The sequence below is a fragment of the Ursus arctos genome, unplaced genomic scaffold (assembly GCF_023065955.2).
Source record: "Ursus arctos isolate Adak ecotype North America unplaced genomic scaffold, UrsArc2.0 scaffold_16, whole genome shotgun sequence".
Taxonomy (NCBI): Eukaryota; Metazoa; Chordata; class Mammalia; order Carnivora; family Ursidae; genus Ursus; species Ursus arctos.
Window position 1 is genome coordinate 43,004,891 of NW_026622830.1, and position 27,238 is coordinate 43,032,128.

General features: G+C 43.0%; 1 protein-coding gene across 3 annotated transcripts in view; it reads left to right on the plus strand.

Moving 5' to 3' along the window:
• The window catches only part of RIN2 (Ras and Rab interactor 2), a 238,662-nt gene that overhangs the window by 124,970 nt on the left and 86,454 nt on the right, over positions 1–27,238 (plus strand). For 2 of the 3 annotated variants that reach the window (XM_026502950.4, XM_026502951.4), the window contains one exon: positions 2,780–2,872. In XM_026502950.4, coding sequence (XP_026358735.1) covers positions 2,780–2,872 — 93 coding nt within the window. Of the gene's footprint in view, positions 1–2,335; positions 2,580–2,779; positions 2,873–27,238 lie in introns of those variants that run through there. The other variant, XM_026502957.4, reaches the window with a different exon arrangement.

The following is a 27,238-nucleotide window of genomic DNA, read 5'->3' on the forward strand; positions in this document are numbered from 1 at the left end:
GGTATCTGGGAGAGAAGAATATTCACTTCCTGCCTTTGTCCTTTAGCTGACTGGAGTAACCCGCTTCGTTTACATTCCTTCAGTGGTGTTATTGAAAAGGCTTGGCAGCTCCAGAATATTTGCAGTGTCCCATTAGGGCTTTTTTTCCTCCTGCTATTTTTTTTTTTTTTTTTGCTAGCTTTTAGCTAGCATCTGAAAAGATCCACTGGATGGAAGTGATGGGCTCATTTTTCAAGGATCCACTTTACCCTTCAGGGAATCCAGGAAAGGAGCAACCTCCCAACGTATAAATCTGGAGGGATTTTACAACCTCTCAAACTGCTGCACCTTTTTTTGTTTCTCTGTCTAGCCTGTTACTGGGGTGGTTTTCCGACCAAACTACTGGTGTAACCCCTCGGGGTAGGGAGGGGTGAGGAACCATGAATGGAAAGAAGTTATCCTTTTAAGTTAGATTAAATTTCTGTCCATATTGAGTTTAGGTGTTAGAGGTTATGGTTTGGGAAGGAAACTATTGCTACAACAGGAAGGGCCTTAAGCCAGAACTTCTTTTGGGCCCTTAAGAACTTTAATTTTTTAAAATGAGGATAATCAATGATGTGCTGTCCACTTGGATTTTATTCAATGGGAAGGACCGCTATTGCTCTTGGCCACCTGCTCTTATCACCCGCTGTCATCTTCCTCCTGGAATAGCCTTTAGAAGAAGGAGGAGGTGACCTGCATTTTCTTGGACAAATGTGATAAGTCTGTCCGTCCCACACGCACAGAATCAAGACTGGCTGTTTCACCGAGGACCACTGGAGTTTGAAGTGCATGTATGCAATTTTCAGGCAGCTAATTAAACTGGTAAACTTCTGGAATCCAAACTGCTCCCTTGCTATAGGCAAAATTCCCTGCCTGTCATGGCTCATCAGAAGGGGTTTGTCTGTGGAAATCTTCTGAACAGAACAAAGAGACTTAGGTCTGGATGAGGAATGAAGTCTTGGCTCTCTCCAGGCAGTTCCTTAACTGCTGTACGATGTCAAATCCCTCGCTGAGAAAACGTCTGAAAGGAAAATAATTTTAGGCTTGGTTTCAAGAAACTTTTTTTTTAAATGTGTGTGCTTCTGCATTGAAACAGTTAATCATTTGCTCCCCAAGGTGACGGTGTGGCTCCCATGCCCCTCTTGGTTCTGAACGCAGCACTGTGTTTTCATTCTGGAGTTGCTCCAATCTGTGGATTTTGCTAATAAGTGATGAACTTCAAAGGCCTTGGAGCTGGGGCTCCATTCAGCTGCTGAGTCCGAGAACCCTAAGCTCTGGAGTCAGCACAATTGCAAAGGAAAGCTCACCAGTCTTCTCAGGAGGTTTTGAGCATTGGCCTTCGGCCCAGCGGGATTGCAAGTGGAAAGAAACACAGGGAAGGCATCTCCAAGCCTTTAAAGTGACCGAGCCGTGGAGAAAGGACTAAAATAGGTGAAGGTTCCGGAAAGAGGGGTGGGTGTGCACTGCATTACTATCTTCCTAGATGGGATTCCACAGATCAGTGGAGCCCACTATGAATGTGAACACTGAAGCTAATCTTGGGGCCAAAATGAGCCCCTTTCCAAAGAGCGTTACTCGCTAATGCACATGTAGTTCTCTGCTAAGTAATTACGCTTTTCCACTTGTTGAAAAGTCCCTTTGGAGCTGCTGGCTCTCTGTCCCCCAGCTAATAATGAAACAGCTTTAGCAAACTGGCAGCAGCTACTGTGGCTTTGGTGTCTCCTCCCCCTCCCCCGCAGTTGAACCCTTTTTAATATTCCTTAATGTGGTGTGACATGTTTTCACTTTATTGTCCTTATACCGACCGTGTTGGTCATGGTCAGGACGAGCTTTATCTTGGGCAGGTTATGGTGAGTGGGAGAACAGTTTTATATTTGCTCCTGGTCCTACCTCCTTGGGTAAGGAAGGTTTGGGGATGCGCCCCCAAGTCTTCGATGCCTGCTCACTGGGATGAGGCTGGCTGCTTGGGTGTGTATGTATTTTACTTAGAAGTGGCCACTGCAGGCTTTGTAGCTGAGAGGGAGGCTTATCGGGTTTTAATGCTCAAGTGAGGGAAATTCCAAGCTGAAATGGCCACAGTTATGATTCAGAATCATATCATGCCTTTAAATTTTTCTCTACATTCCAAAGTGCCCCGCCCCCCTCCCCTTGGGTTATCATGGAGCTGTTTCCGGGCTGTTTCTTATATAAACTAATCTCTGTAAACAGGGACACAGGATTTCATCCCTATCTTTGATTTCTAAGGAGAAAATGAAGGGATTTATTGCCAGTGCCCTTGTGTTGACCTTGCCTGGGGGAGAGGGCTAGCAGAGCTGATGATGACCTCATCCCATTCCAGCAGGATTTCCTGGGACATGCAGGGCCTCATTCTTCTGCTGTCGGTCTGTGTTCAGCCACATTAAGTCCATAAGCTTCAGAGCAGATTACGGTGACATCTAATATTGATCCCTTTAGGACTCGAGCGTGAGGTCAAGCAAACACACAAAGCAATCATTATACTTTCCGCAGTGCCAGAGTCCTTCTGCGTCAGCTGGAGGAGCCGGCGGTGGGGCAGTGAGGTGGGGCACAGACTAGGAACTGTGCTGTCTGGGGCAGGAAATCAGCCTGAAAGGGGATGGAAGGGCTTTGGTGGGAAATAAATGGCACTGTGTTGTTGACGGAAAAAGATCTTGGCAGGACCGTTGTTGTGAGTGTTCTGTGGCTTAGAAAGGAATTTCCTACAGGCTGGACTAACCATTAAAAATGTCTCTACCTTCAGGAGTCCCGGGCGTGCAGTAGAGTGTCGCCGGGGGAGATGTCAGCTTGGACCATGGGCGCCCGCGGTCTGGACAAGCGAGGAAGTTTCTTTAAGGTAAAAGGAAGCCTCGATTAGGATTGCTAATGGGCCGGCTCACTCACTTTGCCCGGCTGCGTGGGGAGCTGTGGAGGGAAGGCTGCTCTGAGCCAGCTCTGGTGGGGGGGGGGGGGGCAGCTCGCCTGAACCCAGCTGCGAACTGTTACCGGGTTTACAGTAGGTTGGAGTTTTGGTGACTTAGTGCTTCCAAGGCAGGCTCAGGATCCAGGAGCTGTGAGATGCCACCTTGTGTAAAACAGTGGAGGCAATCTTTGTCAACTGCTCAGCTGTTCCTTTTGCAGCTGGATGGTTTTATGATAGAAGCTGGAATTTGCATTCCAGTGAATCGATGCTGTAGGCAAGTGTGTTTCACACTTTGCTTGATTGTATGAGTTACTTAAGTCCTCATTAAAAAACAGCAACAAAGAACAGTTTCCTAGGTCTCACCCTAGACTGATTGAATGTTACTTGCTGGTGTATTTATCAAATACCTAGAGGCCTCTTGTGATCAGGCAAGAGAGAACCAAAGCAGCATGATTAAAACCATACCACTTTCCTATTTGGATATTGATGTTAATGGATGAAAGTTATCTTGCAAGCTTAATGAATGAGACAAGAGTCCAAATGGGTGTTTGATCTACTCCGTGTGTGTATGTTGTAAATTAAGACTTGGAGGTCATTTCAAGTTTGCACTTGGGAATTCATTTCCTCTTTATGGCTTTTACTTTGTATCCTTTCACTCACCCTCAAAATAATGCCTCCTCACTGTAGAAAATTTGGAAAACACAGAATCATGTAAGCCAGTAGAAAAACGGAGGTAAAATGTACATTTGAAATCTGTCCTAGGCAGGTGTTCAAACACCAGATCTTTTCCCCCAAAGGAAGAGTGATAATAGGGGCCTCTTAATTACCGAGGAAAACTGACAATGTTTACTAATTATCCCATCCTGATGGGCTATAAGTATGTATTAACTTACATTTATATGCTTCCCACTTGTAAAAGATAAAACCTGATTTATTGTATCAGTTTTGGATTCCAAAAAAATCCATCTGAAGAGCCTGGTGATACAGCAAAGCTAAATTCAATAAGCTGACCACGGTAAGGACAGACATCACCTGGACACAGTTCCACTGGTGTGCAGGTGGGAAGGCAAGAGTCATCTTTAATAGGTTTACAGGTCTGGGTGCTTGCCCTTTGAGCTGCATTTTTCAAGGCAGAGAATTGATCGGGTTTCAGCAGAGTATGTGACATCATAGTTCAGGGTTGCTGGATTCAGCAAGACAATGGTCTTGAATAGAATCTTGGCGAGTTAACTGTTGTTTGATAAGCAAGCTTTTCCCAGGTGAGCAAACTTTGCCAGGACAAATTGTTTTGTAGGAATTTCCTGCTGCAAACAGTAAAGTGATTTATTGGTTTAAAGCCTCAACATCCTGGGCAAGAATATCCTGGAAGAAATAGTTGTGTTGACACAGATGGTCTCCATTCTCCGTCCTCATAGTTCTGTGCTGTGGACTTAGTAGTCTCCGTTCTTTATCCGTTTACCCAAGTTTGATTCAAACCGGTACAGCATCCACCCACAAGAGCCAGACAAGGGGCTCTTCAAGTCCCCTGTAGGCCAGGCACTAAACCCGCCAGGCTCCTGACTCATCCAGTTCCTCCATCCTGTCTTAGGCAGAGATACTTATTTCATCCTGGTAGAAGGGACGAGCCCACCCCGCTCCTTAACCCAAGGCACTGCCTACATCATCCTAACTACTGGCTAGTCCGTAACTACCACCTTACACTCAGGAAGCGTGGTGGGCTTGAATCTGACATGGTAGTTGGATTTTAAAGCCAAAACAAAAGGAGAAAATCAAGTATGGTCAAAATTGCCTTTGAAATTCCCGAAGAGGGTCCATATTGGACTCACTCAATACTACCTGTTAAGTCCATGGTAGTCAGTGTGTCCTGCAGTTCTGGGGAAAATCTTTTTTTTTTTTTTTTTTTACTGTTTTTTTCAGTTGGACGGCAGGTAAAGCAGTTAGTTTGTATTTCTGGTCTGTGTCCTATGGAAGAATCAGTCAGGCAAGAGGTGAGAGGCCTGCCTGACCCCGTTGAGGGCAAGTCCTCCTTCATCTTCCCTGAGTCAGATGCCCTTGAGGAAATTGTTGGCCAAGTAGTTTGTACTATTTAACTTGGTGTTCTTTCTTTCTTCCTTTTTTTTCCCCCAGAGCTTAAATAGTTTAAGTTACATATGTCAAGTAAATGATATAGTTACTTTATGCTTCTTTCTTTTCTCTTCTTTATAGACATTGTTATTCTTTACTATGGCTATTCCATAATTAATGATGGAATACTATTATTAGTTATTATAGTAAATCAATATTATTGATGACTTCAAAATTCAGGCATGTAGTTAGCTGTAAAGAAGAAGTCAGCTGCCCTTTGAACATTTAATGCTGACTCTTTGGGGGTTCGTCTTTAAAATGCCAAGATAGAGTTTGGTTTGCTGGGATGTTTTGTCATTTAGCACCTTCTGGGACCCATTGGCTTCTTCATGCTTTATTGCAATTCACATTTATCAAGCACGTGTGATCATCCAGGCTCTGTACTAGTCACTAGGGAGAGAAAAACCAGAAGCTATCCCTGACTCCATGGAGCTTTCAGTCTGGTGGCAAATAAATGTATTGATCAAATAATCACAATGCTAAACACATAATAATATCAAAAGAGAAAACAGTGCTTCATGTGAGAAGTAAAAGGGGCTCTGATAATGTATAACTCTGAGAATATTCCAGAGAAATCTTCCCTCAGGAAGTGTCCTTTGATTTGAGAGTTGAGGTTGACTCCATATTATCTAGGAAGGTGGGGTAAGGCACCCTTGTGTCTTGCAACTTATCTGAGTCATTTCCGTGAGCCAGGACAGATAGGAAACCACAAATCAAAGCTTGCCACCAGTGGTTAGTGATTCTGGTTTAAAAACACAAGTTGGATAGGGGAAGATAATGATGAAAAAGAGGTTTGGTGATTGTCTTTCAGTTGTCTACACTTCACACAAAATCACATGAGCCCTAATAACCAAGAAATGGACAATATGCATGTGGAATTCCACTGTGACCCCAGAATGTAACCAAGTATTCTCACGCTTCATGAAATTCTCCTGTCCGGTTATAGGGCATTACTAGTATATGTGAAGACCAGCATGGCAGGAAATAAGAGAGTCATTCCAAAATTTAGACGTACCCCACCTCTCTACGTAATATGGAATCAACGTCAGCTTGCAAATCAAAGGCCACTTTCTCAGGAAAGATTTCTCTGGAATGCCACATTGGGTTACATATTCTCAGAGTCCCGTTTACTTCTCACATGGAGCCTTGTTTTGCTTATGATTCATTATATGTTTAGTATTGGGATTATTTGACTGGCCACCAAAGATGGTCTGAGCATTCTGGGATGGTTGACAATGCCCCGTGGTTATTGTTCATGTGGAATCACATCCCAGAAGTCTGGCCACAAAAGTCCTATGCTGGACAAATACATTTTCCACAGTCCTTCCTAGTGCCATTGTGAATTTTCCTTACTCACTGGTGAGAAATTCATCTTCCTGCTCTATAAGGTGTCTGTGAAAATCTATAGGGGGAGATGGGTGATGCCCTGGACAAGGCAGCCAAAGGTATCTGCCCCTCACTATAGAAGTTGACGCCTGTTGCTATAGGAATCCCAGGGTGTGTTGCATGAACGAGGAAGTCATCATCTAGGCTGGCAAAGCTGTAGATGGTCCTGCGCTAGCAGAGACACTCATAATCAGATTTGATCTCTCCTTTTCCTGAATTCCACAGCTTCCCCTGAGCCACGCCCCCCCAGCCCATCCGGATGCCTAGTGCTGGCAGATTCCTCTCAAGTCACCCAAATCCTCACTCTCCTCCCTCTCCTACATCCACCTCCCCACTTCCCTTCTCATTCTTTCATTCCGGGGCACTATGGAGGATGCTCGTAACCTGTCTGCAGCCCCACCGAGTGTGTTTGGTTTTTTCCAAACCATTCCATTCATCCACATTGCCTGCTTGGAGACGCTGGCCCCCACTGGGCCGGACCGGGTCTGCACTCTTCACCTTGACATTCAAGATCTTCCGGTTATGCTTCCCCATTCTACCTCCACTGGTCCTGCCACGGTGCCATCCTGGGTCTGCTCCTGTTGTCCAAACATGCCGAGGCCCAGACTCCAGGCTTTGTCCATCCCTCCTCATCCTCTCTCCTTCTACCCCTCCGCCACACTCCCAACTGCCCTTCCGGACTAATGTAGACGCCCTCTATCCACTGACGAAGGAACTCAGATGGTCTGAACTGACATCTACCTTTATTTTTGTCTGAAGATAAAATTGTGGTAGAAGGCCTAGCGGTGGCCCCAGCATAGGACCAGGAAGTAAACTTCCATTCATAACTTGACCTCTGCCCTGAGCGATTTGTTCTGTCCATTTGTCACTGTGTCCCTGACCCCGATGGGGAGCCTCTACAGCAGAGACCAATTCCGGAAGAGGACCAGTGTGTATTGCCCACTCGACAGTCTGATTTCTTCCAGAAATGCCTGGGCGAGCCTGCCCTGCGTCAACTACAAGTTAGTAGAGTTCTCTGTTTCTCAGTGCCTGCTTCCCAGCCTCTCTTTGCCTCTGGGACAGGGGAAGAGTTGGTCTTAATTGACCAGGAAGAAAATGTGTTTTGACAACAGGGATCCTACCGTCCTGTGCCTCCCCACTGCTCATTCTGTAGGGAGATTCCCTGAGCCTGGGCTTGCAAACCAGCTGCGGGGTGTGAGGGCCCACCTCAGCAGTGGGGGTGAAGTCTGAGAAATCCTCTTTTGGTCATTTGGAAGGGTTTGGATAACAGGTGCATCATGTGTGTCTTTCAGATGGTCCAGAGAAGCCATAGAACTGAGCTCTCTGGCACCATAAAGAATAGAGTGTGACTAGTTTTGAAGAGACCTAATTGCTAAAATCAGACTCTATGAAACAGATAAACCAGGGGTGATGATTCCCCTCACCCCAACTCCCTTCCCTTCACTATCAGTCCCTCCTCAGAATTGGAAAAGTTACTCTTTTTTCAAAAATTCTGGCTGCAGGAAGATTTTCAATCATCCAGAACTGGCACAGCCTCACACCTTGGGTGTCAGTGATTGCCAGCATTCAAGTCTCCAGACTGCTATTGGTGTGAGAGTCATTTCTTTGCATGTGCAGCCCAGGACCGCAATTCACTGTTGTGTGACGGGGACAGAGAGAGCAAGGGCTTGCAGAAGAATGAATGGAACCCAAATCACATTTTAGTCAGTAATTTCACGGAATAAATCCTCACATGGATCTGTGGACACTCAAAAGCCAAAGGTATGAGTGCCATGCCCTTGATCTCTTGACTGCGCCCTGGGCAGTGAATAGACATCACCTCACATGCCAGGCATCCAGGGAGGTACCGTGCAACAGTCTGCAATCAGGAAAGGACTAAGTGCTGCAGTGAAAATGAAATAGAGATTAGAGATTTGGTCAGAGCAGATGACGTACTGATAATTATTCATAATAATATTGCAAAGCAGAGCTGACGTTGGTATTTGGTGTATCTTTTGTTTTCCACAAATAAATTCTTCCTGGACACTTACACTTGGAGAGGCAGCAGGGCTGTCCCATAGAAATACAAAGCCAGCTACAGGGGTTGTTCTAAATGTTCTAGTAGCCACATTAAAAAGAAAAAGAAAGTGAAATTGATTTTAATAATATATTTTATTTAAATTAGCATATCTAAAATATTATCATGTAAGCTTGTAATCAATATAAAAGTATTAATCAGATATTTTACATTCTCTCTCTCTTTTTTTTTTTTTTGGTACCATGCCTTTGAAACCCAGTATATATTTTACACTGAGCACATCTCGATTCAGACTAGCCACATTTCAAGTGCTCAGTCACCACATATGGCTGGTGGTTGCCATATTGGACAGTGGAGAGTTACATTTTATCTTGTCTAAAGTGCTTCCTGGTACAGATGGGTAAACTGAGGCCCACGGAGGTTGAAGTGTGGCGGGTTAGTCTATATGAGGGATGGGAATTGGACCTGGCCTGACTTTCTCCTGTGGCACTCCACCCTCTGGAGCCCCCCTGAGGGGTCCACTGTGATCCCTTTCCCCCTGTTCCAGTGAGATTTCCCAAGAAACTCCTTCTGGAGAGGTCATGGGGACAGTGACCTCTCTCTCTGGAAGAGTGGTTGGCTTTTTTTGGATTCACATGCATGTCTCACCCTCTGCTCCAGATTCCTCCAGGACACACATACGTCCCTCAGGGTGTGACTTTCCAGGAATGTCACGAACTAACAGTTCCCATTTGTGTTTTCAAAAAGCAATGGATTTCATGGTTTTATGGGGTAGTTTTTCCAGCACATTTTGGCATTCATTTCTGATATTACATATTGCCTTTGGGCTGCAATGCATTCTCACCTGCTTCAAGGAACTTTGTTTGTTTGTTTGTTTGTTTAAATCAGGAGTAAAATAGATTTCACTGGTTCTCCTCAACCATATATTTTTCTAGGCTTACTTGTAACTCTGAGTTTTCATTATTAGGAGGATACTGAAGAGGGAGATGTAGATTTGAAGGACTGTTATGTCTGTGTATAATTTTCAAAACGTTAAAACAGGACTCTCATACAATATAGGATAAACATCTGTCAACGCTTTACTCATCCCATGCATGAAACCAGGAAACCAGCACCAAGCTGGTTCAAAGAACACTTAGACACGTGATATATCTGTAGTTGACTTTAAAAGTCCTTCTGTAATAAGTTTACTTAGGTAAAATCAAAAGTGGTTAAAGTTCTACAAGCAATAAAACTCTAACCATTCGTATAATCTCTCTCTCTTTTTCCCCCTGAACAGAAATTCCCAGGCTGACACATAGCCACCCAGTGCCAGAGCCCCTCATTAGTTACACATAGCAAATTCAAACACAGGTACACCCTCCCCCCAGATAACTAAATAATCTTTAGGACACTTTGTCAAATAATACCCAAGTGTAATGCTCAAAAACAAAAGGGTTCTTCCACCTGGAAATTTTAAAACTCCCTAATAAAAAACTCTTGGGTGGAAGGGGAAATACAAAATGGAACTACAGAATTTCTAAAAAAATATCAGAACACTACCTGTCAGAATCAATGGCATACACTTAAAGCAGAGGACAGAGGAAAATTCATAGCATTAAACACTTGATCAAAAAAGATAGGTCTCACCCACTTTTTGGACTTATTTTCAAGTTTTAAATAGTGTTTCTTATTCAATGCTGAAAGGCTTATTCCCTACCTCTTCTACAACCCTCCCCTTTCCTTGTCCCCGGCTTTCTCCAACCAGGAATTGTGCCTTAAAGAGTGAATTTCTTCAGTGAGGTTGTAGAACTATGGGAAAGCTTGTTCTGAGTTGATTGACTTAAATACCTAGAGGAGAAACTTCCTGTTCCCTGTGGAATCATGGATATATTAATAGCATTAATTTCTAGGCTCTTTTTCATAATGTAAAAGCCTCGCAATGCTATTTTGGATATTGCTCTGACACCTAAAGTCAAATCCTAGAGACTGACAAAATCCTTGCACGTGGGCCTTTCACCAGTAAGTTCACCAGACAGGTGAAACGTATGGAGTCTAATTTCCCAGGATAATAGTCTTTCCAACATCTTTACATGGTAAGCAGAAAACCACTTTCACAACAACACTGGAAGCTGTATTATCTATCACTATGCAACTAATTGCCCCAAACCTTAGTGACTTAAAACAACAAATATCTATACCTCACTGTTTCTGCAGGTCAGAAATCTAGGTTTAACTGAGTGCCTCTGGTGGTAGGTCGCTAGGAGATTGCGGTCAAGTTGTTGGCTGGGCTGCATTCTCATCAGACTGTTTGAATGGTGGGGAGCCTACTTCAAACTCCCTTGGCAGGTCTCCATCCCTTTCCACAGGGCTGGCCTCAGGACGAGGCCACTAGCTTCTCCCAAGGCCAGCGATACGAGAAAATAAGAGAGATGAAAGCTAGAGTCTGTTTACCACCTAATCTTGAGAATGATACACCATCACTTCTGCCATGTTCTGTTCATTGGAAGCCAGTCAGGTAGTCCAGCCTTCCCTCAAGATGTCACTCAAAGGTGTGAATACCAAAATGCAGGGTTCACTGGCCATCTTAGAGACAAAAACGCAGAAAAACTGTTAAGTCACAAAGTAAAAAACCTATAGGGCCAGAAAGAATGACAAGAATGGTGTGAATGGGTGGGTCTTTCTGGTGTTGGGCAGGTAGTTTTGGTGGGAACACAACCAGCTAAAAAGCACCAGACTGTGCCGGGAGGGGGATGCTGCTGACTCAGTTCCCACCAGATGTTGACACACAAGAGTGAATGTGGGTCCTCTGATATTTTTCAAGAGAGGCCAGAAATCCAGATTTTTACATAAGAGAACCTCAATTTAAGAAGTATAGTGAAGATGGAAGAGAATACCTTCCAGGGCAGGCTTTGGCCTGGGGGCTGTCAGTTTGAACTCCTACTTAGTTAGCTGGGAGAGGGATCAGCCAGGTGGAAAATTCAGTCTCCTAACACTGCTGACCCCCTGGGAGGCTCTGGGGGGTGTGCAAGGGAGACGGATGCCACAGCTGCTGTTTCTCTTGGGGGCCTCACATGCAGCGGTGACAGAGCCTATGAATTCTAGCTGAGCTCTGAGAGGCAGGATCATCCATAGATGGACTGAGGGATACGTAGGGAAAGGAGCAGCATGTTTCTCCAGGCCTTAAGACAGTGCCTTGGGTCAGCCCATGGTCACCAAGTATGTAGGGACCTTAAGTTGTCAGAGACTCCCCCTCCCACTTTTAGGAGCAGCTTCACAGGTTTAGCTGATGGGGTACTGAGAGCCCACTGTCCCAGATGTTATAGGTATCAAGAGAGGAACTAAACTGGGATACAGAGTCTTCTTTCTCCTTTGTCTTATCTTCTAAAAAGGAGAATGGCTTGCCAAAAATATCCCTCCCACCTTCTTGTAATTCCAACTGGAAACTCATTTTCAGTTAATAAGTAGCACTTAACTGGAAGAATGTCAGATGATTCATTAGTCATTCACAACCCAGTATAAACTAGGACTTTATACTAGATGCAGTCAGCCTAGAGAAGAAATTTGAGTTCATGTGTACTGAGGAGAAAGGGATAGAATAAGGCAAATTGGGATTTCTGGGGGGAAGGTGGACCTCAGGGACCCACTGCAGGTGTGGGTCAGTCAGCATAGGCACCGGTCACCCAGAGTGGAGAGGGTGTCAGGATGTAGTAGGTGAAGATACAGATGATCATATCTTCTGGATAGTCTCCCAACACCATTGCCCTGAACCTGGAGGCTGAGTGGTACCACGTGGACCCTTTATTTAGGACGTATCTTTTACCACCAAAAGCAAACTCTTTCTGTATGCACAACACTCTGATACCAAATGTGTGGGCTTTTCCCACCCCAGCCCATTCTCCAATTCTCAGTGGACACCAGCTGGGTAGTCTGACACTAACTACCCCGGGTTAGCACAGAACTCATAGGTTAAAGGCTCATCCCCACAAGACTGCCTCCACTTCAGACACCAGTCACGAGCAGTGGATTTCCAGATTATCCAAACTTCTGTCCAACTTGGCCAGAAATCAGTGGTTCCCACAACCCCTCTTCAGGTTCAGAAATTCACTAGATTGGCTCACAGAACTCAGGGAAACACTTTATTTACTGTTATCTATGTATTATAAAGGATACAGCTGAACAACTAGATGAGATACATAGGGCAAGATCTGGAAGGGTCCTGAGCATGGGAGCTTATAACCCTGTGGAGTTTGGGATGCACCACTCTCAGCTTCACCAGTCAGAAGCTCTCCAAACCCCTGCATTTAGAGTTTTGATGGAGAGTCATTATGTAGGCATGGTTGATTAAATCATTGGCCATTAGTGATTAGCTCAATCCCCAGTCCCACTTTTTCTTCCCCAGGGATGGGATAAGGGGTGGGGCCAAAAATTCCAATACTCTAATCATAGGGTTGGGTCACCTGTCCCCCCACCCTGAAGCTATCCAGGGGGGCTACCTGCCACCAATCATCTCATTAACAAAAACTCAGGCAGGATTCAAAGGCCCTTGCAAGTGAATAATGAAAGACACTCCTAACACTTCTATCACTTAGGAAATTCCAAGCTTTTTTAGGTTCTGTGTCTGGAGGCCCAAGGGGAATGAAACCATCACAGACAAAGACAAACCCTATAGGCACAAATCATTCCCCTTAAGGTGGTCCTGTTAATGGACAGATAGGAGTGTTTGATGACAAATCCAGCAGTGTGAAAGGCAGAGTTGAACCCCCTTAACAATGTTAAGACTGGGAGATTCAGATGCTGACATTATCTTTTCAGGTCAGTGTCAGAGTAAAGGAAAGAAAGTGAAGAAGAAGGGGGTTTATGTTTAGTTAAAATATGAAGTCTTGATCTTGGGAGGACACAGTCTACCTCCATGTCAGCTGCTTCTCTTCCTTGCCAATTTGATTTGGAGGTTTGCATCATCTGTGCAGGACCAGATGTCAGGTGGAGCCTTCTTTAGCTGTGAGATGCCTATCCAAGTCCCTGAAATTTGGCTGCTGAGTTATGAGGAGGACCTGGTTTAGTTCCTTGTAAGGAGATTCAAGGGCAGTCTGTTTTTACTGATTCTAAATCAGAAGGGTGGGAGAAAGTTGGAAACATTAGTTTGGAGAGTTGTAACCAGATTTTCAAGGAAACTAGAAGAATTCAGGGTAGGTCCACACCAGAACCTCCAAGAAAATTAACAAAATCTGAATCAAATGTAGACAATGATGTAAACATAATTTCTTTTCTCCCCAATTATCCTCATTTTTTGGTAGTAAAACTAACTTGTTGTATTCAGCTTTACCTGATTATTCCTTTAAGTGTAGCAAGATCAATGATTGAGGAAGTTTTTTTAAAGACTGCTTTGCTGGAATCTTGTAAACAAGTTAGCAGGTGGACTTTTACATCTGTCTCAAATGTGACAAGCCAGTCAAAGCCTTAGTAATATATATACAGCCAGTATTTCCAGCTGTGTCCTGTTCCAAGGAGAACATTCTTATTGAACTTATGTAAATAACTAATTATTTTGTCATGAAAAGAATACTCAAGAGTTTTTGAATTCTGGAGGCATCAGGTAGGAGAAAAAATAAATGTTTCATCTTTGGTCAAAAAGGTATATCTTAACAAATTGTTAATAGCTTCAGAGAAAAGAGGAAGGGATTTCCTAAAATCTGGAAAAGCAAAACAATAGAAAACCAACGATGTTTTAAAGAAGGAGTCATAAAATATTATAATCCTCTCCCTCAGTTTATTTCTTGTTCTGCTTGAATTCAATATTTCCACCAGGTCTGGAAATTCTTACCCAGTTTAATTGTATGATCTGAAAGTTATCAGAAACCTGTATTCTAGAGTACTTGTCAGATTCCTTTCCACAAATATCTCTGAAGATGAAACACAGTTGCAGGAAGTTTTGTAAAACCTCTGAGTACAGCAAGAATTGTAAATGACAATGGATTTCAATACGCCCATTTTTACAGATCTAATGAGAATTCATCATAATGGAATTGACAAGGAAATTTGATTATTTCTATGACATTCCACATCTTGAAATAATAACTAAAATAATGAGTGATAGCATACAAGGACTTATCAGATTTTTGGAACACTTATATTAATAACATTTACCCATGCAATGTGATCTAAGAAGGTTTATCATCACTTATTTGACATCCTTCCCATATAATTTAACACATCAAATAAACCTAATTTGTTTAACATCCCTTTCTGTAAGGAGAGAGAACAAATCCTTTGAAATATTCCAGTGATCCTCTGCAAAATTTCAAAGTTAGTTCAAGGTCAAAAAGACTTCACTTTGAATTTAATTTTTGGAGAAGTTTGTCTAAAATATTAAAAGGCTTGGACACTTGGCCAAATAAGATCATAGGTCACTGTGAAACAATACTTAGTTATCCATTTAACCTAAGTGAGAATTAAAAATTTCACAAGCAAATATAGAAAGTTAAATAGTCATAAAAAGCCTTAGCTTTTGTTGGCCCAAATTTGAGTGGAGGGCAAAGTGCTATGCTCGTCTCGTCCCGTGTGTGGATTGGCCCAGGACAAATGAAAAGAGCAGGTCTCCTTTCATAAACCCGGGAGACACAGGTTCTTCCTTCACCATCGCAGGGACCAACCAAGTTTGTCTGTCCCCCTCTAACTTTTCAGTGTCCCTCCACACTCAGGAAACTTCCATGGCTCACTATTGCCTATAAAAGAGCTTTGAGTGAAATGCAAGTCTCTACGTAATTTATCCATAGAGTGTCTTTCTAACTCTAACACGGATATTCCCCTTCATGACTTCAGATTTTTCCAGCACAATGCCGAATAGTAGGGGATGCCTGTGTGGCTCAGTCAGTTGAGCATCTATTGGTTTTGGCTCAGGTCATGATCTCAGGGTCATGGGATCCAGCTCCATGCTGGGCTCTGCGCTCAGCCTGGAGTCTGCTTGAGATTCTCTCCCTTCCCTTCTCCCTCCCCCGCTGCCCCTCTCCCTGCACATATGTGCACTCTCTCTCTCTCTAAAATAAATAAATAAAATCTTCTTTAAAAAATGAAAAAAAAAAAGCCTTAGCTTTTTTTAGGGGTGCTGGGGTGGCTCCGTTGGTTGAGGGACTGACTCTTGGTTTCAGCCTAGGTCATGATCTCAGGGTCTGGAAATTGAGCCCCAGTCAGGCTCCTGCTCAGCAGGGAGTCTGTTTTCCCTCTCCCTCCATCCTGTTTCACCCACCCCCAGTGCACACTCTTTTTCTCTCTCTGAAATAAATAAATAAATCTTAGAAAAAAAAAGTTTACAAAAAAAGCCTTGGGCACTTGGGTGGCTGAGTTGGTTAAGTATCTGCCGTCCGCTTGGGTCACGATCTTGGGCTCCTGGGATTGAGTTCCTCAGCTGTTCCCTGCTCAACAGGGAGCCTGATTCTCCCTCTGCTCCTCTCCCTCTGATGCCCTCTCTGCTCATGCTCTCTCTGTCTCTCTAATAAATAAATACAATCTTCAAAAAAAAAAAAGCCTTAGCTTTTTTTTTAATATTGAAAAGACTCATTTTTTTCTAAGTAATCAAAGACCTGATAAAGACAAAACAGAATCTTTGTTTTTCTAACAGATTATTTTAAAGGTGAAGAAAACCTTTGTTTACAATTCCTTATTAAAAGCAGGACAGGGGCACTTGGGTTAAGCATCTGTCTTCAGCTCAGGTCATGATCTTAGGGTCCTGGAATTGAATCCTGCATTACATCAGGCTTCCTGCTTAGCAGGGAGTTTTCTTCTCCCTCTCCCTCTGTCCCCCTGCAACCCCCCCCCACCATGCTCTCTGTCTCTGTCTCTCTCTCAAATAAATAAAATCTTTAAAAAAAAAAAGCAGATCAACAATCTAAGAGAACAGCCCTTTTAACAGAGAGAAAAACCAAATTCTAATTTGTGTACTTTTGATATTAAAACTCATTCTTAGATATATTTTAATCTTAGCCAACTTGACCACACATTAAAATTCCTTTTCAAAGATTCCTTTACCACAAAACTTCTATGACTTTTTTTCTATATTCAGATGTTATCCTAAGTTTTCCCTCTGTAAATAACAAGCCTCACTTTAGGACAAAATTTCTTTTTTTTTTTTCTTCAACAAAAATGTATCTCCATTCCTCATACCTTCTTCTTCTTTTTTTAAAAGATAAATTTATTTATTTGAGAGAGAGTGTGTGTAAGTGCAGGGGGGAGGGAAGGGTGAGGGAAAGAATCTCAAGCAGACTCCCCAGTGAGCACAGAGCCTGTCCTGAGGCTCAGTCTCACCACCCTGAGATCATGATCTGAACTGAAATCAAGAGTCAGATGCTTAACTGACTGAGCCACCTATTAACCCCTTATATTTTTTTACTTTAGCCCTGCTCCCTCTGGCAACCATCAGTTTGTCCTTTGTATTTATGGATCTGTTTCTGCTTTTTGTTTGTTTGTTTTGTTTTTTACATTCCACACATAAGTGAAATCAAACAGCATTTGTCTTTTCTGGCTGACTTATTTCACTTAGCATAATACCCTCTAGGTCCATCCATGTTGCTGCAAATGGTGAGATCTCATTCTTTTTTATGACTAAATAATATTCCTGTGCATGTGTATACACCACATTTTCTTTATTCATCTATGGATGGACACTTGGGTTACTTCCATATCTTGGCTATTATAAATAATGCTGCAGTAAACATAGGGGTACATTTATATTTTTAAATTAGTATTTTGATTTTTTGGGGGTAAATACCCAGTAGTGGAATTACTGGATCCTATGGTATTTCTATTTTTCATATTTTGAAGAACCTCCATACTGTTTTCCACAGTGGTTGTACCAATTTGCATTCCCACCAGCAGTGCACAGGGGTTCTCTTTTTTTCCCACATCCTCACCAACCCTTGTTATTTCTAGTCTTTTTGATTCTAGCTATTCTAATGTGTGTGAGGTGGTATCTCACTGTAGTGCTGATTTGCATTTCCCTGCTGATGAATGATGCTGAGCATCTTTTCCTGTGTCCACTGGCCATCTGTAGGTCTTCTTTGGAGAACCATCCTCTGCCCGTTTTCAATCAGATTGTCTATTTTTTCCTCATACTTTCTTTTACTGAAAGCACACATCCTACTTTTCTGCATATGGAGATGTTTCCCTTATTTTTAGTAGATTTAACCACATATATTAATTAGAATTCTAAACTATTAGCAGCCTTAACTAAAAAGTAAATGATTGTGAACTGTATTTTACGTTAGCATTCTATGAATTGGCAAACTAATCAATACTTCTTATGATTTTTAGAAATATGTGTTTTTTATAGTATAATTTTTTTTAAAAAGCATAAAACATGTTTACTAAAAGACCTAAATTTATCTTTAGTTTCTGTATATTAAGGAAGTCAAAAGTAAATAAATGTTTCATAATTTATTCATAAATTAATGTTTCAGTAAATAATGTTTCATAATTTTGTCTTATTGGAAATTATCTAAATATTCAGTGAATTTAACTTAACTCATCACAATGTAGCAAAACTAAGATTTCAGGTTTCCCCAGAATGATTTGGGGAAACCATTTTTTTTTAAAGATTTTATTTATTTATTTGCCAGGGAGAGAGAGAGAAAGCACAAATATTTATTTATTTGTGCCTGTCCCACAAGCAGGGGGAGGGCAGGCAAAGGGAGAAGTAGGCTCCCCACTGAGCAAGGAGCCCGATACGGGATTTGATCCCAGGACCCCAAGATCATGACCTGAGCCGAAGGCAGACGCTTAACCAATTGAACCACCTAGGCGTCCCTTGGGCAAACTATTTTAAAAGTTTACCTCAAAACTTTATCTTATTTACATCTATTCGGTTTACTTGTTCTTAACAATTATGTTTAGATTACCCACAAGAACTTTTATAAAACATTAGACAAAGTCATTATTTCAAGTTATTGTCTACTGACAACTTTGATAACAGGGATAACAGGAACTTATTTGATTAGGAAACCTAGATAGGATAAAAGCTGTATGTCTAATTTACCGAAAACTATCCTAGATCACATGAACCTGAAAAACATTTGTATTAGTTTCTGTTCTATTGCTGAGATTTAGAAATGCTTTATTTATAAGTGTTTATTTTTAAGTCAATTAAATAGAGCTGTTTACAAAATAATTTTAACAATGCCATTCAGAGGTAGAAAATGTCACATATCTATAAAAGACACACATAAACATACAAACAGAGACCTTTTAGTGATTGTTTTAAAATTTTTAGATGGGAAACAGGTATGATAATAAAAGCTCACTAGTTTATAAGAGAACAGTTGGATCCAAACTGTTTCCTGGTCAGTGGAATAAGCTAAGGTTACCTGATTGGAAGGCTAAAATTTTTTTTTGCTAATATTGTGGAGAAGACACAGGGTTTTTCATTCGTCTAAATTTTGAATGACCTTTTCCCCCTTTTGTTTCACTTCTGATAAGAATTACTTCACGGAGGTTTATGCTTTTAATATTTTTATCTCAAAGTCAGGGGGAAAATGCAGGTTCCTCCAAGAAGGAGCTTGGTTTCCTAAGGCTAATAATTTACAAGCCTTTTGAGAGTTTTGGAATTGGTAAAAGGAATAGGTGGACTTTTTTTTTTTTTTTAAAGATTTTTTATTTATTTATTCGACAGAGATAGAGACAGCCAGTGAGAGAGGGAACACAAGCAGGGGGAGTGGGAGAGGAAGAAGCAGGCTCATAGTGGAGGAGCCTGATGTGGGGCTCGATCCCATAACGCCGGGATCACGCCCTGAGCCAAAGGCAGACGCTTAACCGCCGTGCCACCCAGGCGCCCCAGAATAGGTGGACTTTGAATGGCCTCCAAAGCTGCATTTCTGGTTTTGTAAAGATTTGTAAGAGAAAGACAGTTGCTTTAAATTCCTTAGAGGACTGGTTTGTAGCTTGGGTGCTAAGGTCAGCCATACCCATCCATCTTTGTTAGAATGCATTATTGTTTTGGTTTTGGTTTTGGCTTTCCCTTGATTATTATTTTTTTAATTTTTTTTATTATATTATGTTAGTCACTGATTATTAAGGGGAAAATGTAGCACTTTATCAGTAAATCTCTGAGTCTCATTGATGCTGGGAGGGGCTCACAAAGGGCCCTCCTTCAAAGGTAGATATGGAGGTGTCTATAACATCATTACCTTGGTGGACTTTTGTTTATGATCCTGTAAAGCAATTCAGACAGAGGATAACTAGAATGAGTAGTCAAATCAAGGAGGGTATAAGGAAGCAGTAAGAATTAGGTCAATCTTTTTCTTTCCCTCCTGTTTTTTTTTTTATTATTATGATATATTAGTCACCATACAGTACATTATTAGCTTTTGATGTAGTGTTCCATGATTCATTGTTTGCGTATAACAGCCGGTGCTCCATGCAATACATGCCCTCCTTAATACCCATCACTGGGCTAGACCATCCCCCGACCCCCTTGCCTCTAAAACCCTCAGTTTGTTTCCTGGAGTCCATAGTCTTTCATGGTTCATCTCCCGCTCTGATTTCCCTCCCTTCATTTTCCCCTTCCTTCTCCTAATGTCCTCCATGCTATTCCTTATGTTCCACATATAAGTGAAACCACATGATAATTGTCTTTTTCTGCTTGACTTATTTCACTTAGCATAATCTCCTCCAGTTCCAACCATGCTGATGCAAATGTTGTGTAATCATCCTTTCTGATGGCTGAGTAATATTCCATTGTATACATGGACCACATCTTCTTAATCCAGTCATCTGTTGAGGGGCATCTCGGCTCCTTCCACAGTTTGGCTATTGTGGACATTGCTGCTATGAACATTGGAGTGCACATGGCCCTTCTTTTCACTACATCTGTATCTTTGGGGTAAGTACCCAGTAGTGTAATTGCTGGGTCATAGGGTAGCTCTATTTTTAACTTTTTGAGGAACCTCCACACTGTTTTCCAAAGTGGCTGTACCAACTTGCATTCCCACCAACAGTGTAAGAGTTTCCCCTTTCTCCACATCTTCTTCAACATTTGTTGTTTCTTGCCTTGTCAATTTTTGCCATTCTAATTGGTGTAAGGTGGTATCTCAAGGTGGTTTTGATTTGAATTTCCCTGATGGCCAATGATGTTGAATACTTTTTCATGTGTTTGTTAGCCATTTATATGTCTTCCTTGGAAAAGTGTCTGTTCATATCTTCTGCCCATTTTTTTTATTTGACAGAGAGATAGCCAGGGAGAGAGGGAATAAACAGGGGGAGTGGGAGAGGAAGAAGCAGGCTCATGGCAGAGGAGCCTGATGTGGGGCTCGATCCCAGAACACTGAGATCACGCCCTGAGCTGAAGGCAGACACTTAATGACTGAGCCACCCAGGCGCCCCTGTCCATTTTTTGATTTGATTATTTGTTTCTCGTGTATTGAGTTTGAGAAGTTCTTTATAGATCTTGGATACCAGCCTTTTATCTGTAGTGTCATTTGCAAATATCTTCTCCTATTCCGTGGGTTGCCTCTTTGTTTTGTTGACTGTTTCCTTTGCTGTGCAGAAGCTTTTTATCTTGATGAAGTCCCAAAAGTTCATTTTTGCTTTTGTTTCCCTTGCCTTTGGAGACGTGTCATGAAAGAGGTTGCTGTGGCCAATGTCGAAGAGGTTACTGCCTATGTTCTCCTCTATGATTTTGATGGATTCCTGACTCACATCAAGGTCTTTCATCCATTTAGAGTTATCTTTGTGTATGGTGTGAGAGAGTGGTCGAGTTTCATTCTTCTGTATATAGCTGTCCAATTTTCCCAGCACCATTTATTGAAGACACTCTTTTTTCCATAGGATGTTTTTTCCTGCTTTGTCAAAGATTAGTTGACCATAGAGTTGAGGGTCCATTTCTGGAGTCTCTGTTCTGTTCCATTGATCTATGTGTCTGTTTTTGTGCCTGTACCATGGTGTCTTGATCACAGCTTTGTAGTATAGCTTGAAAACATTCCATGCTCATGGATTGGAAGAATAAACATAGTTAAAATGTCTATGCTACCCAGAGCAATCTATACTCTCAACACCATCCCGATCAAAATACCAATGCCATTTTTCAAAGTGCTGGAACAAACAATCCTAAAATTCATGTGGAACCAGAAAAGACCCCAAATCGCCAAGGAAATGTTGAAAAAGAAAAACAAACCTGGGGGCATCACGTTGCCTGATTTCAAGAATTAGGTTGTCTTATAGTCCTTTGCGTTAGGTCCCTCTTGGGTCTTTTTAATTCTTTATCGGCTTTTTGCAATGAAGCTTTCGATGAAGCTAGTTTGGGAATTTTGAAGCTTTTGCTTTAAGTGCACTTCTTAAATGATCTTGTCTAACTGGAATGTTTCCCATTAAGGCCACTGTAATTCTAGGCTGTAATTCCCCTGAGGACTGGCAGCAGTTTGGTAGGACCCTAGCCACAAATGGAGTTTAATCCACATTTCTGTCCAGTCAAATCTAGCCTCAAATGGGGTGCAACTCACATTTCTGTCCAGCTTATTTTGGGGTTCCCAACCCGATAGTTACCTAGCCAAGTTCATGAGGACACAAAACAAGCCTAGGAAGATTTCGCCATTTTTGTAGATATGTATAGCTTCCAGTGTTATAGTGCTTAGATATAAGATATAAGCAGGTGTGCTGGAAGGTGATACATTTCAGTCTTTGGATTTAAAGGATTTCACCTAAACAAATTTTATTCAACTGAGGCCTTCTACTGGACCCAGTCCAGCTCAATTTGGATCCAGTCCAAGTCCTGCTGGTAACCACCACCAGTTCTCAAAGTGTCAAGGGTTGGGGTTTTCCATTCAAAAACCTGGGGATGGTGGTCTGAAAAACTAAGGGCTTGGCTGGGCAGCACCTTCTGCCTGCTCAAAGTGACCTACCCTGTATGGGAAAGCCAATCAGATCGAGAGGATCTCAGAACCCGGAGGAGCTTACCCAAGGTCTTTGGAAGCTGTAAGAGAGAGAGTGGACTCAAAGGTCACAGGGTACCACACCTGTGTTTATCATTGTCCCTGAATGCCACAGGGAGTTCCCTTGAGATCCCGTTGCTGCCACCAAATCTGTTAAGCAACAGAATTCAGCTGAGTATCTAAAAGATCAAATTGGTGGTATTGAATGATTCATGAATCAGGTAGCATCCCATCTAGCAAATAGAAAGGAGCCCTGTAGAGCTGCAGCAAAGGAAATGTTTTTAAACATAGAAGGAGCAGAAAGGAAGTTATTAGCCAAGAAGCCATTGTTTTAGGCAAGGTTGCCCTCCTAAGGGGAACACAAGGGACCTCTCAGTAAATTTCTGAGTGCTGACCAGGAAAAATTCCCTGTTGTCTGGCTGAAGGTTACATTCCACCAGGGGTGGGGAGGAGGTGGGAGGGTGCTGAAACAAAGTTAGGTTAGGTATCAAGTCTTGGTTTGCTGATGCGGGGCCCTTAACATAAATGACTCCATTTTGGACCTGTGGTTTCCTTTTTAATAGCATGCGTATTAGGAAGCAGTTGATCCTTGAAACGTGGTCCCTGGATGGGCAGCACTGGCATGCCTAGAGTTTGTTAGCAAGGCAATCTCGACTGCTGGTTCTCAAGGTGTGGTGTCAGCTTCCAGCATCAGCTTTGGCTGGAAGCTTCAGAAATGCAGATTGTTGGATTCCACCCCAGACCTAGTGAATCAGACACTGGGGGTGGCGTCCAGCCGTCTGTGTTTTAACAAGCCCGCCAGGGGATTCAAGGTTGAGAACTGCTATACCCTATATTTGAATGAGTAGCCAGGACGATACAAAAAGCATGGAAATGTCTGCCTTCCAGAGCTGATTTCATGTTCCTGTCTGGAAAAATGGAGTTTATCATCTTCCCAGCTGGGCTGTGAGCATCAATCAGCTCAGACGTAGTGTTTTCATGATGTCAGTCATTCCCCCTTTGTAGGTGTTGGTGTGATTGCCACTGCCCGCTAGGGGTCCTGATGTGGGCTTTCTTTTCTGTCTGCTTCCCCATGATACGTCCACATTTTATTTGCTCTCTCAGAAGTGGCTGCACACAGACACACTAGAGAAGACCGTCAGAGGCAGGATGACGCAGCCGTTCAGAGCTCTGTAACAGACAGAAGCAAAATTGCCCCACGAGGCCCCCAACACCTGATGTTGCCGTTTACCCGCAGGTGCTCGAAATTTCTCTGGGCTCAGATTCACAGATGTGGACTCCTCCTCAGCGAAAGCTTGGGGAAATGAACTCAAACTCTTGTTGGTATATGCACTGCCATTTGCCAGAGGAACAGAAGGACACATGCAGAAGCAACATGTCCTTTACTAAATGGCTGGCCTTTCAGGGAAAACAGCTTTGGGGCTACTCCATAGGCAGAGCCCAGCCTTCCTCTTTATTCAACGGCTTTTTAAAAGTTATGTTTAATTTCAGAAACAGTATTCCAGGCATTGTTCTAAGCACTTTAAACCCATGTACTTACTTAATCCTCACACTGTTGTTATGCCCATTTTACAGATAGGAGATTGAGACGTGGACAGGTTATGATACCTGTCCAGGGTCACATAATTTGTGTTTTTTGTAGTGGTTCCATGGTGATGGTGCTTCAACCTGGAAGGAATTTCATAGAGATGAGACCCAGCACCCTTGGGGCTTTAAAATGCTGACTCTGTGCCTCAGCCAGCTCTGAAATGAGAAACGAGCTCCCCCCCCCCTTTCATGTCATGGTCCCTGTGTTGGACGCTTATTCATTGAGATGCGAGCCTGACTCTGCTTTCCCTACTGGGCACCCACAGCTGTCCCTTTCAGTTAGCCACCACTCAGAGTTTCCTGCCTCAGAAAGTGGACATTGTTCTTCTCAAAGACCACCCCAAATACATCCTTCATCAGAATTGGGTTTACTAAGTTGCTACAGCAGGGAGAACACACCAGAAGAAGCGTGGGGTGGGTGATCTCAGTAAGAGGGACTTGGAAGGGGCTTGTTATAGGATTTGGGCTTGTGCTGGCTAATTCTTTTTTTTTTTTTAACTTTTTTTTATTTTGAGAGAGAGAGAGAGAGAGCATGAGCTGGGGGCAGAGGGAGAGGGAGAAGCAGACTCCCCGCAGAGCAGGGAGCCCAACATGGGACTCTATCCCAGGACCCCAATCTCATGACCTGAGCCGACGACAGACGCTTAACTGACTGAGCCACCCGGGCACCCCATGTGCTGGCTAATTCTAAGGAAGGAAAGGTTACAGATTACAGGATGCCCAGATGAATTTGAATTTCAGATGTAGCATATATATAGACAATGCATTCTATGCTATATTGGGGACATACTAATATTAAAAAATTATTCATTGTTGATCTAAAATTGAAATTTAACTGGACACTCTGTATTTTATCTGGCAACCCAGAAGGAGGATTTGAGTGTTTTCTGGAAGCTAGGACAATTTGGGTCATGAGGTAGCTTAATCGTTTTTCTGTAGAAGGCAGGAGGAATAAAGGGAGCCCGAGGTAGCTACAGTAAAGCAGCCAACACTCAGTGTCAGAAGAGGGGGCCGTTTAGTCATTTTTGTGGTTTGGGCGTCCTGTTCTGTCTTATTTCAGACCTGGTGGCTAGTGGCCTTGTTGACTCCATGTGTTGACATTCTGTGTGCATTAGTAATGTTCACTTGGGAACAAGCCAGAAGCATTGCTTACTTTCGCATTTAACTTCCAGATTCTGGGCTTGTTTCAGAGTCTCCCCAGATGCTAATGTCTCAAAGACGCAGGTCACTTGAGGTTCTGGTCCAGGACAGCCAGTTCAGTCCATGCCACTGGCTCTCCGGAAATATGTTTTGTTGTTACACCATGGGTGGAGGTGTGCCTGGCCGTCTCCCTACGATGCACAGGCTGCCCCCCACAACAAAGAATTATCTGGCCCCAAGTTTCCATCATGCTGAGGCCGAGAAATCCTGGTCTGGATTAGGAAATTAGGATATTTGGAAATTAGGAAATACCTCATTTCTGAGGTCTCTCTCGCTATCTCTGGGGCATGCCTTCCAGAACTAAAGGAAATGAAAGCAAGAAAAGTGTGCACGCATGTTTAGGACCAACTGTCCTGAATTGGCAACATGTGGGACTAGCTCAGTGCCTGGCCTTTAACAGTAGGTGTTCATTAAATATGCTGAACGCATGAAAAAATATATATGTGCATATTGTATATGCATCATTCATTTATTCAGCACCTAGAGAGGCAGGGCCAGTCCTGGGTACTGAGTGTGCAGTAATGGGGGAAATAGATAACAGAGAAACCTGTGTGGATGATTGGGGAGGGCTGGCATGCCGGCTGGGTGAGAAGTTGGCAGTTAGTGCAGTCAGAAGCCATGAAGGGTTTTGAGGAAGGGAGCACCGTGATCCAACATACGTGCAACCCTCAGAAAGCTCACTTGGCGTTAGTGCCCTGTCTACATTCCATGAACCAAGAAAGTGGAAGTGCAGCTCAGATCTTGCCTGGGGTCCCTCAAACAACCCAGAGCCTCCTCTCACCCAACCCACTTGCATCCGGCTTCCTAGACATTCCCTGCACCTTGTCCACATGCCCAGGAGCTCCCTCCCTTCTCACTCTTTCAAAACTCCTCCCTGAGTTTCCTGGTCCCCTCTAGTTTTCTTTGCCTCACCCCCACCTTCTCATCTTTATCATGCACGGGGTCTTGGCCTGTCTGGAGTCCTGAGCTTTACGTGTTCCTTCTCTGTCCCTTTGAAACCGCACAGCAAACACGGAGCCAGAGCTGACACCCCACTTAGAAGACAAGAGAGGGAGGAAGATCTCAAACTCTTACTCATCTGTTGTTAAGCCCGTCCCATACTTTTGGAAATCACCCCGTACCTGAAAGATGCGATGAGGGCTGGAGAGGAACAGCAGAGGGAGGACAACAATCAGGAAAAAGTCAGCAAACTGTGACCCAGCAGACACCTGTTTTTGTAATTGCAACACAGTCACACCCGTCCATCTGTGTATTCTCTACTGCTCCTTCCGTCCATAACTGGGGAGCTGAGTTGCTATAGAGACTATTGCCTGCAAATCCTAAAATATTTACTTTCTGGTTCTTTATAGAAAAAGTTTGCTGACTGCTGACTTGGGAGATAATTGCATTTTTGTCACAGAATTCTCAAAGTCAATATCTTGCACATGGTTAGTCATGTCACCACCTTACAGATGAACAGATACATGCTGCTGCCAATGAGAGGTTGGTCTCTGAGGGCTGGGCCCCTTCTCTTCCCTGAACCACACTGCCTGCCTCATATGGGTCATCAGAAACAGCTAGAATGAATACATCAGAGGTCTCAACCTCAGATGCCTACAGGGGCCAGGTGGATCATGTAAATGAGTAAAGCCAAGCCAGGCGAAAGTTGATAAATAGCAACGACATTTGGCTGCATTACTGGGGACAATAGAGAATGGTGGGGACTGTAGCAAACTGAAGAGCAGATGTCCCACATCAAGAGGGTGATATCACCAGGATAGCACTGTGTTTCTAATTTTCAAAAAGCTGAAAACCTTTGAACTTTTAAACTTGGGCTTTTGTGTAAATCTCCTGATTTTTGTATGAAATACGCTTCATGTTTCAATGTTGGAACTATTTTAACCATAAAAGATAGGACAGGCCCATGTGAGGCAAGCTGGACAAAACATAGCTGAGTGTGTCCAGAGGTCACCAGGGACATTGGAAAGACCATCAGAATTTCTCACTGCTCTAGATAAGACAGCAGGGAGTTTGCCTAGGCTCTCACCAGGAAAAGTTCCATATCAACCATTAGCCCTGGCTTCCGGTCAAGCCTTCAGCTGGACACTAAGAACA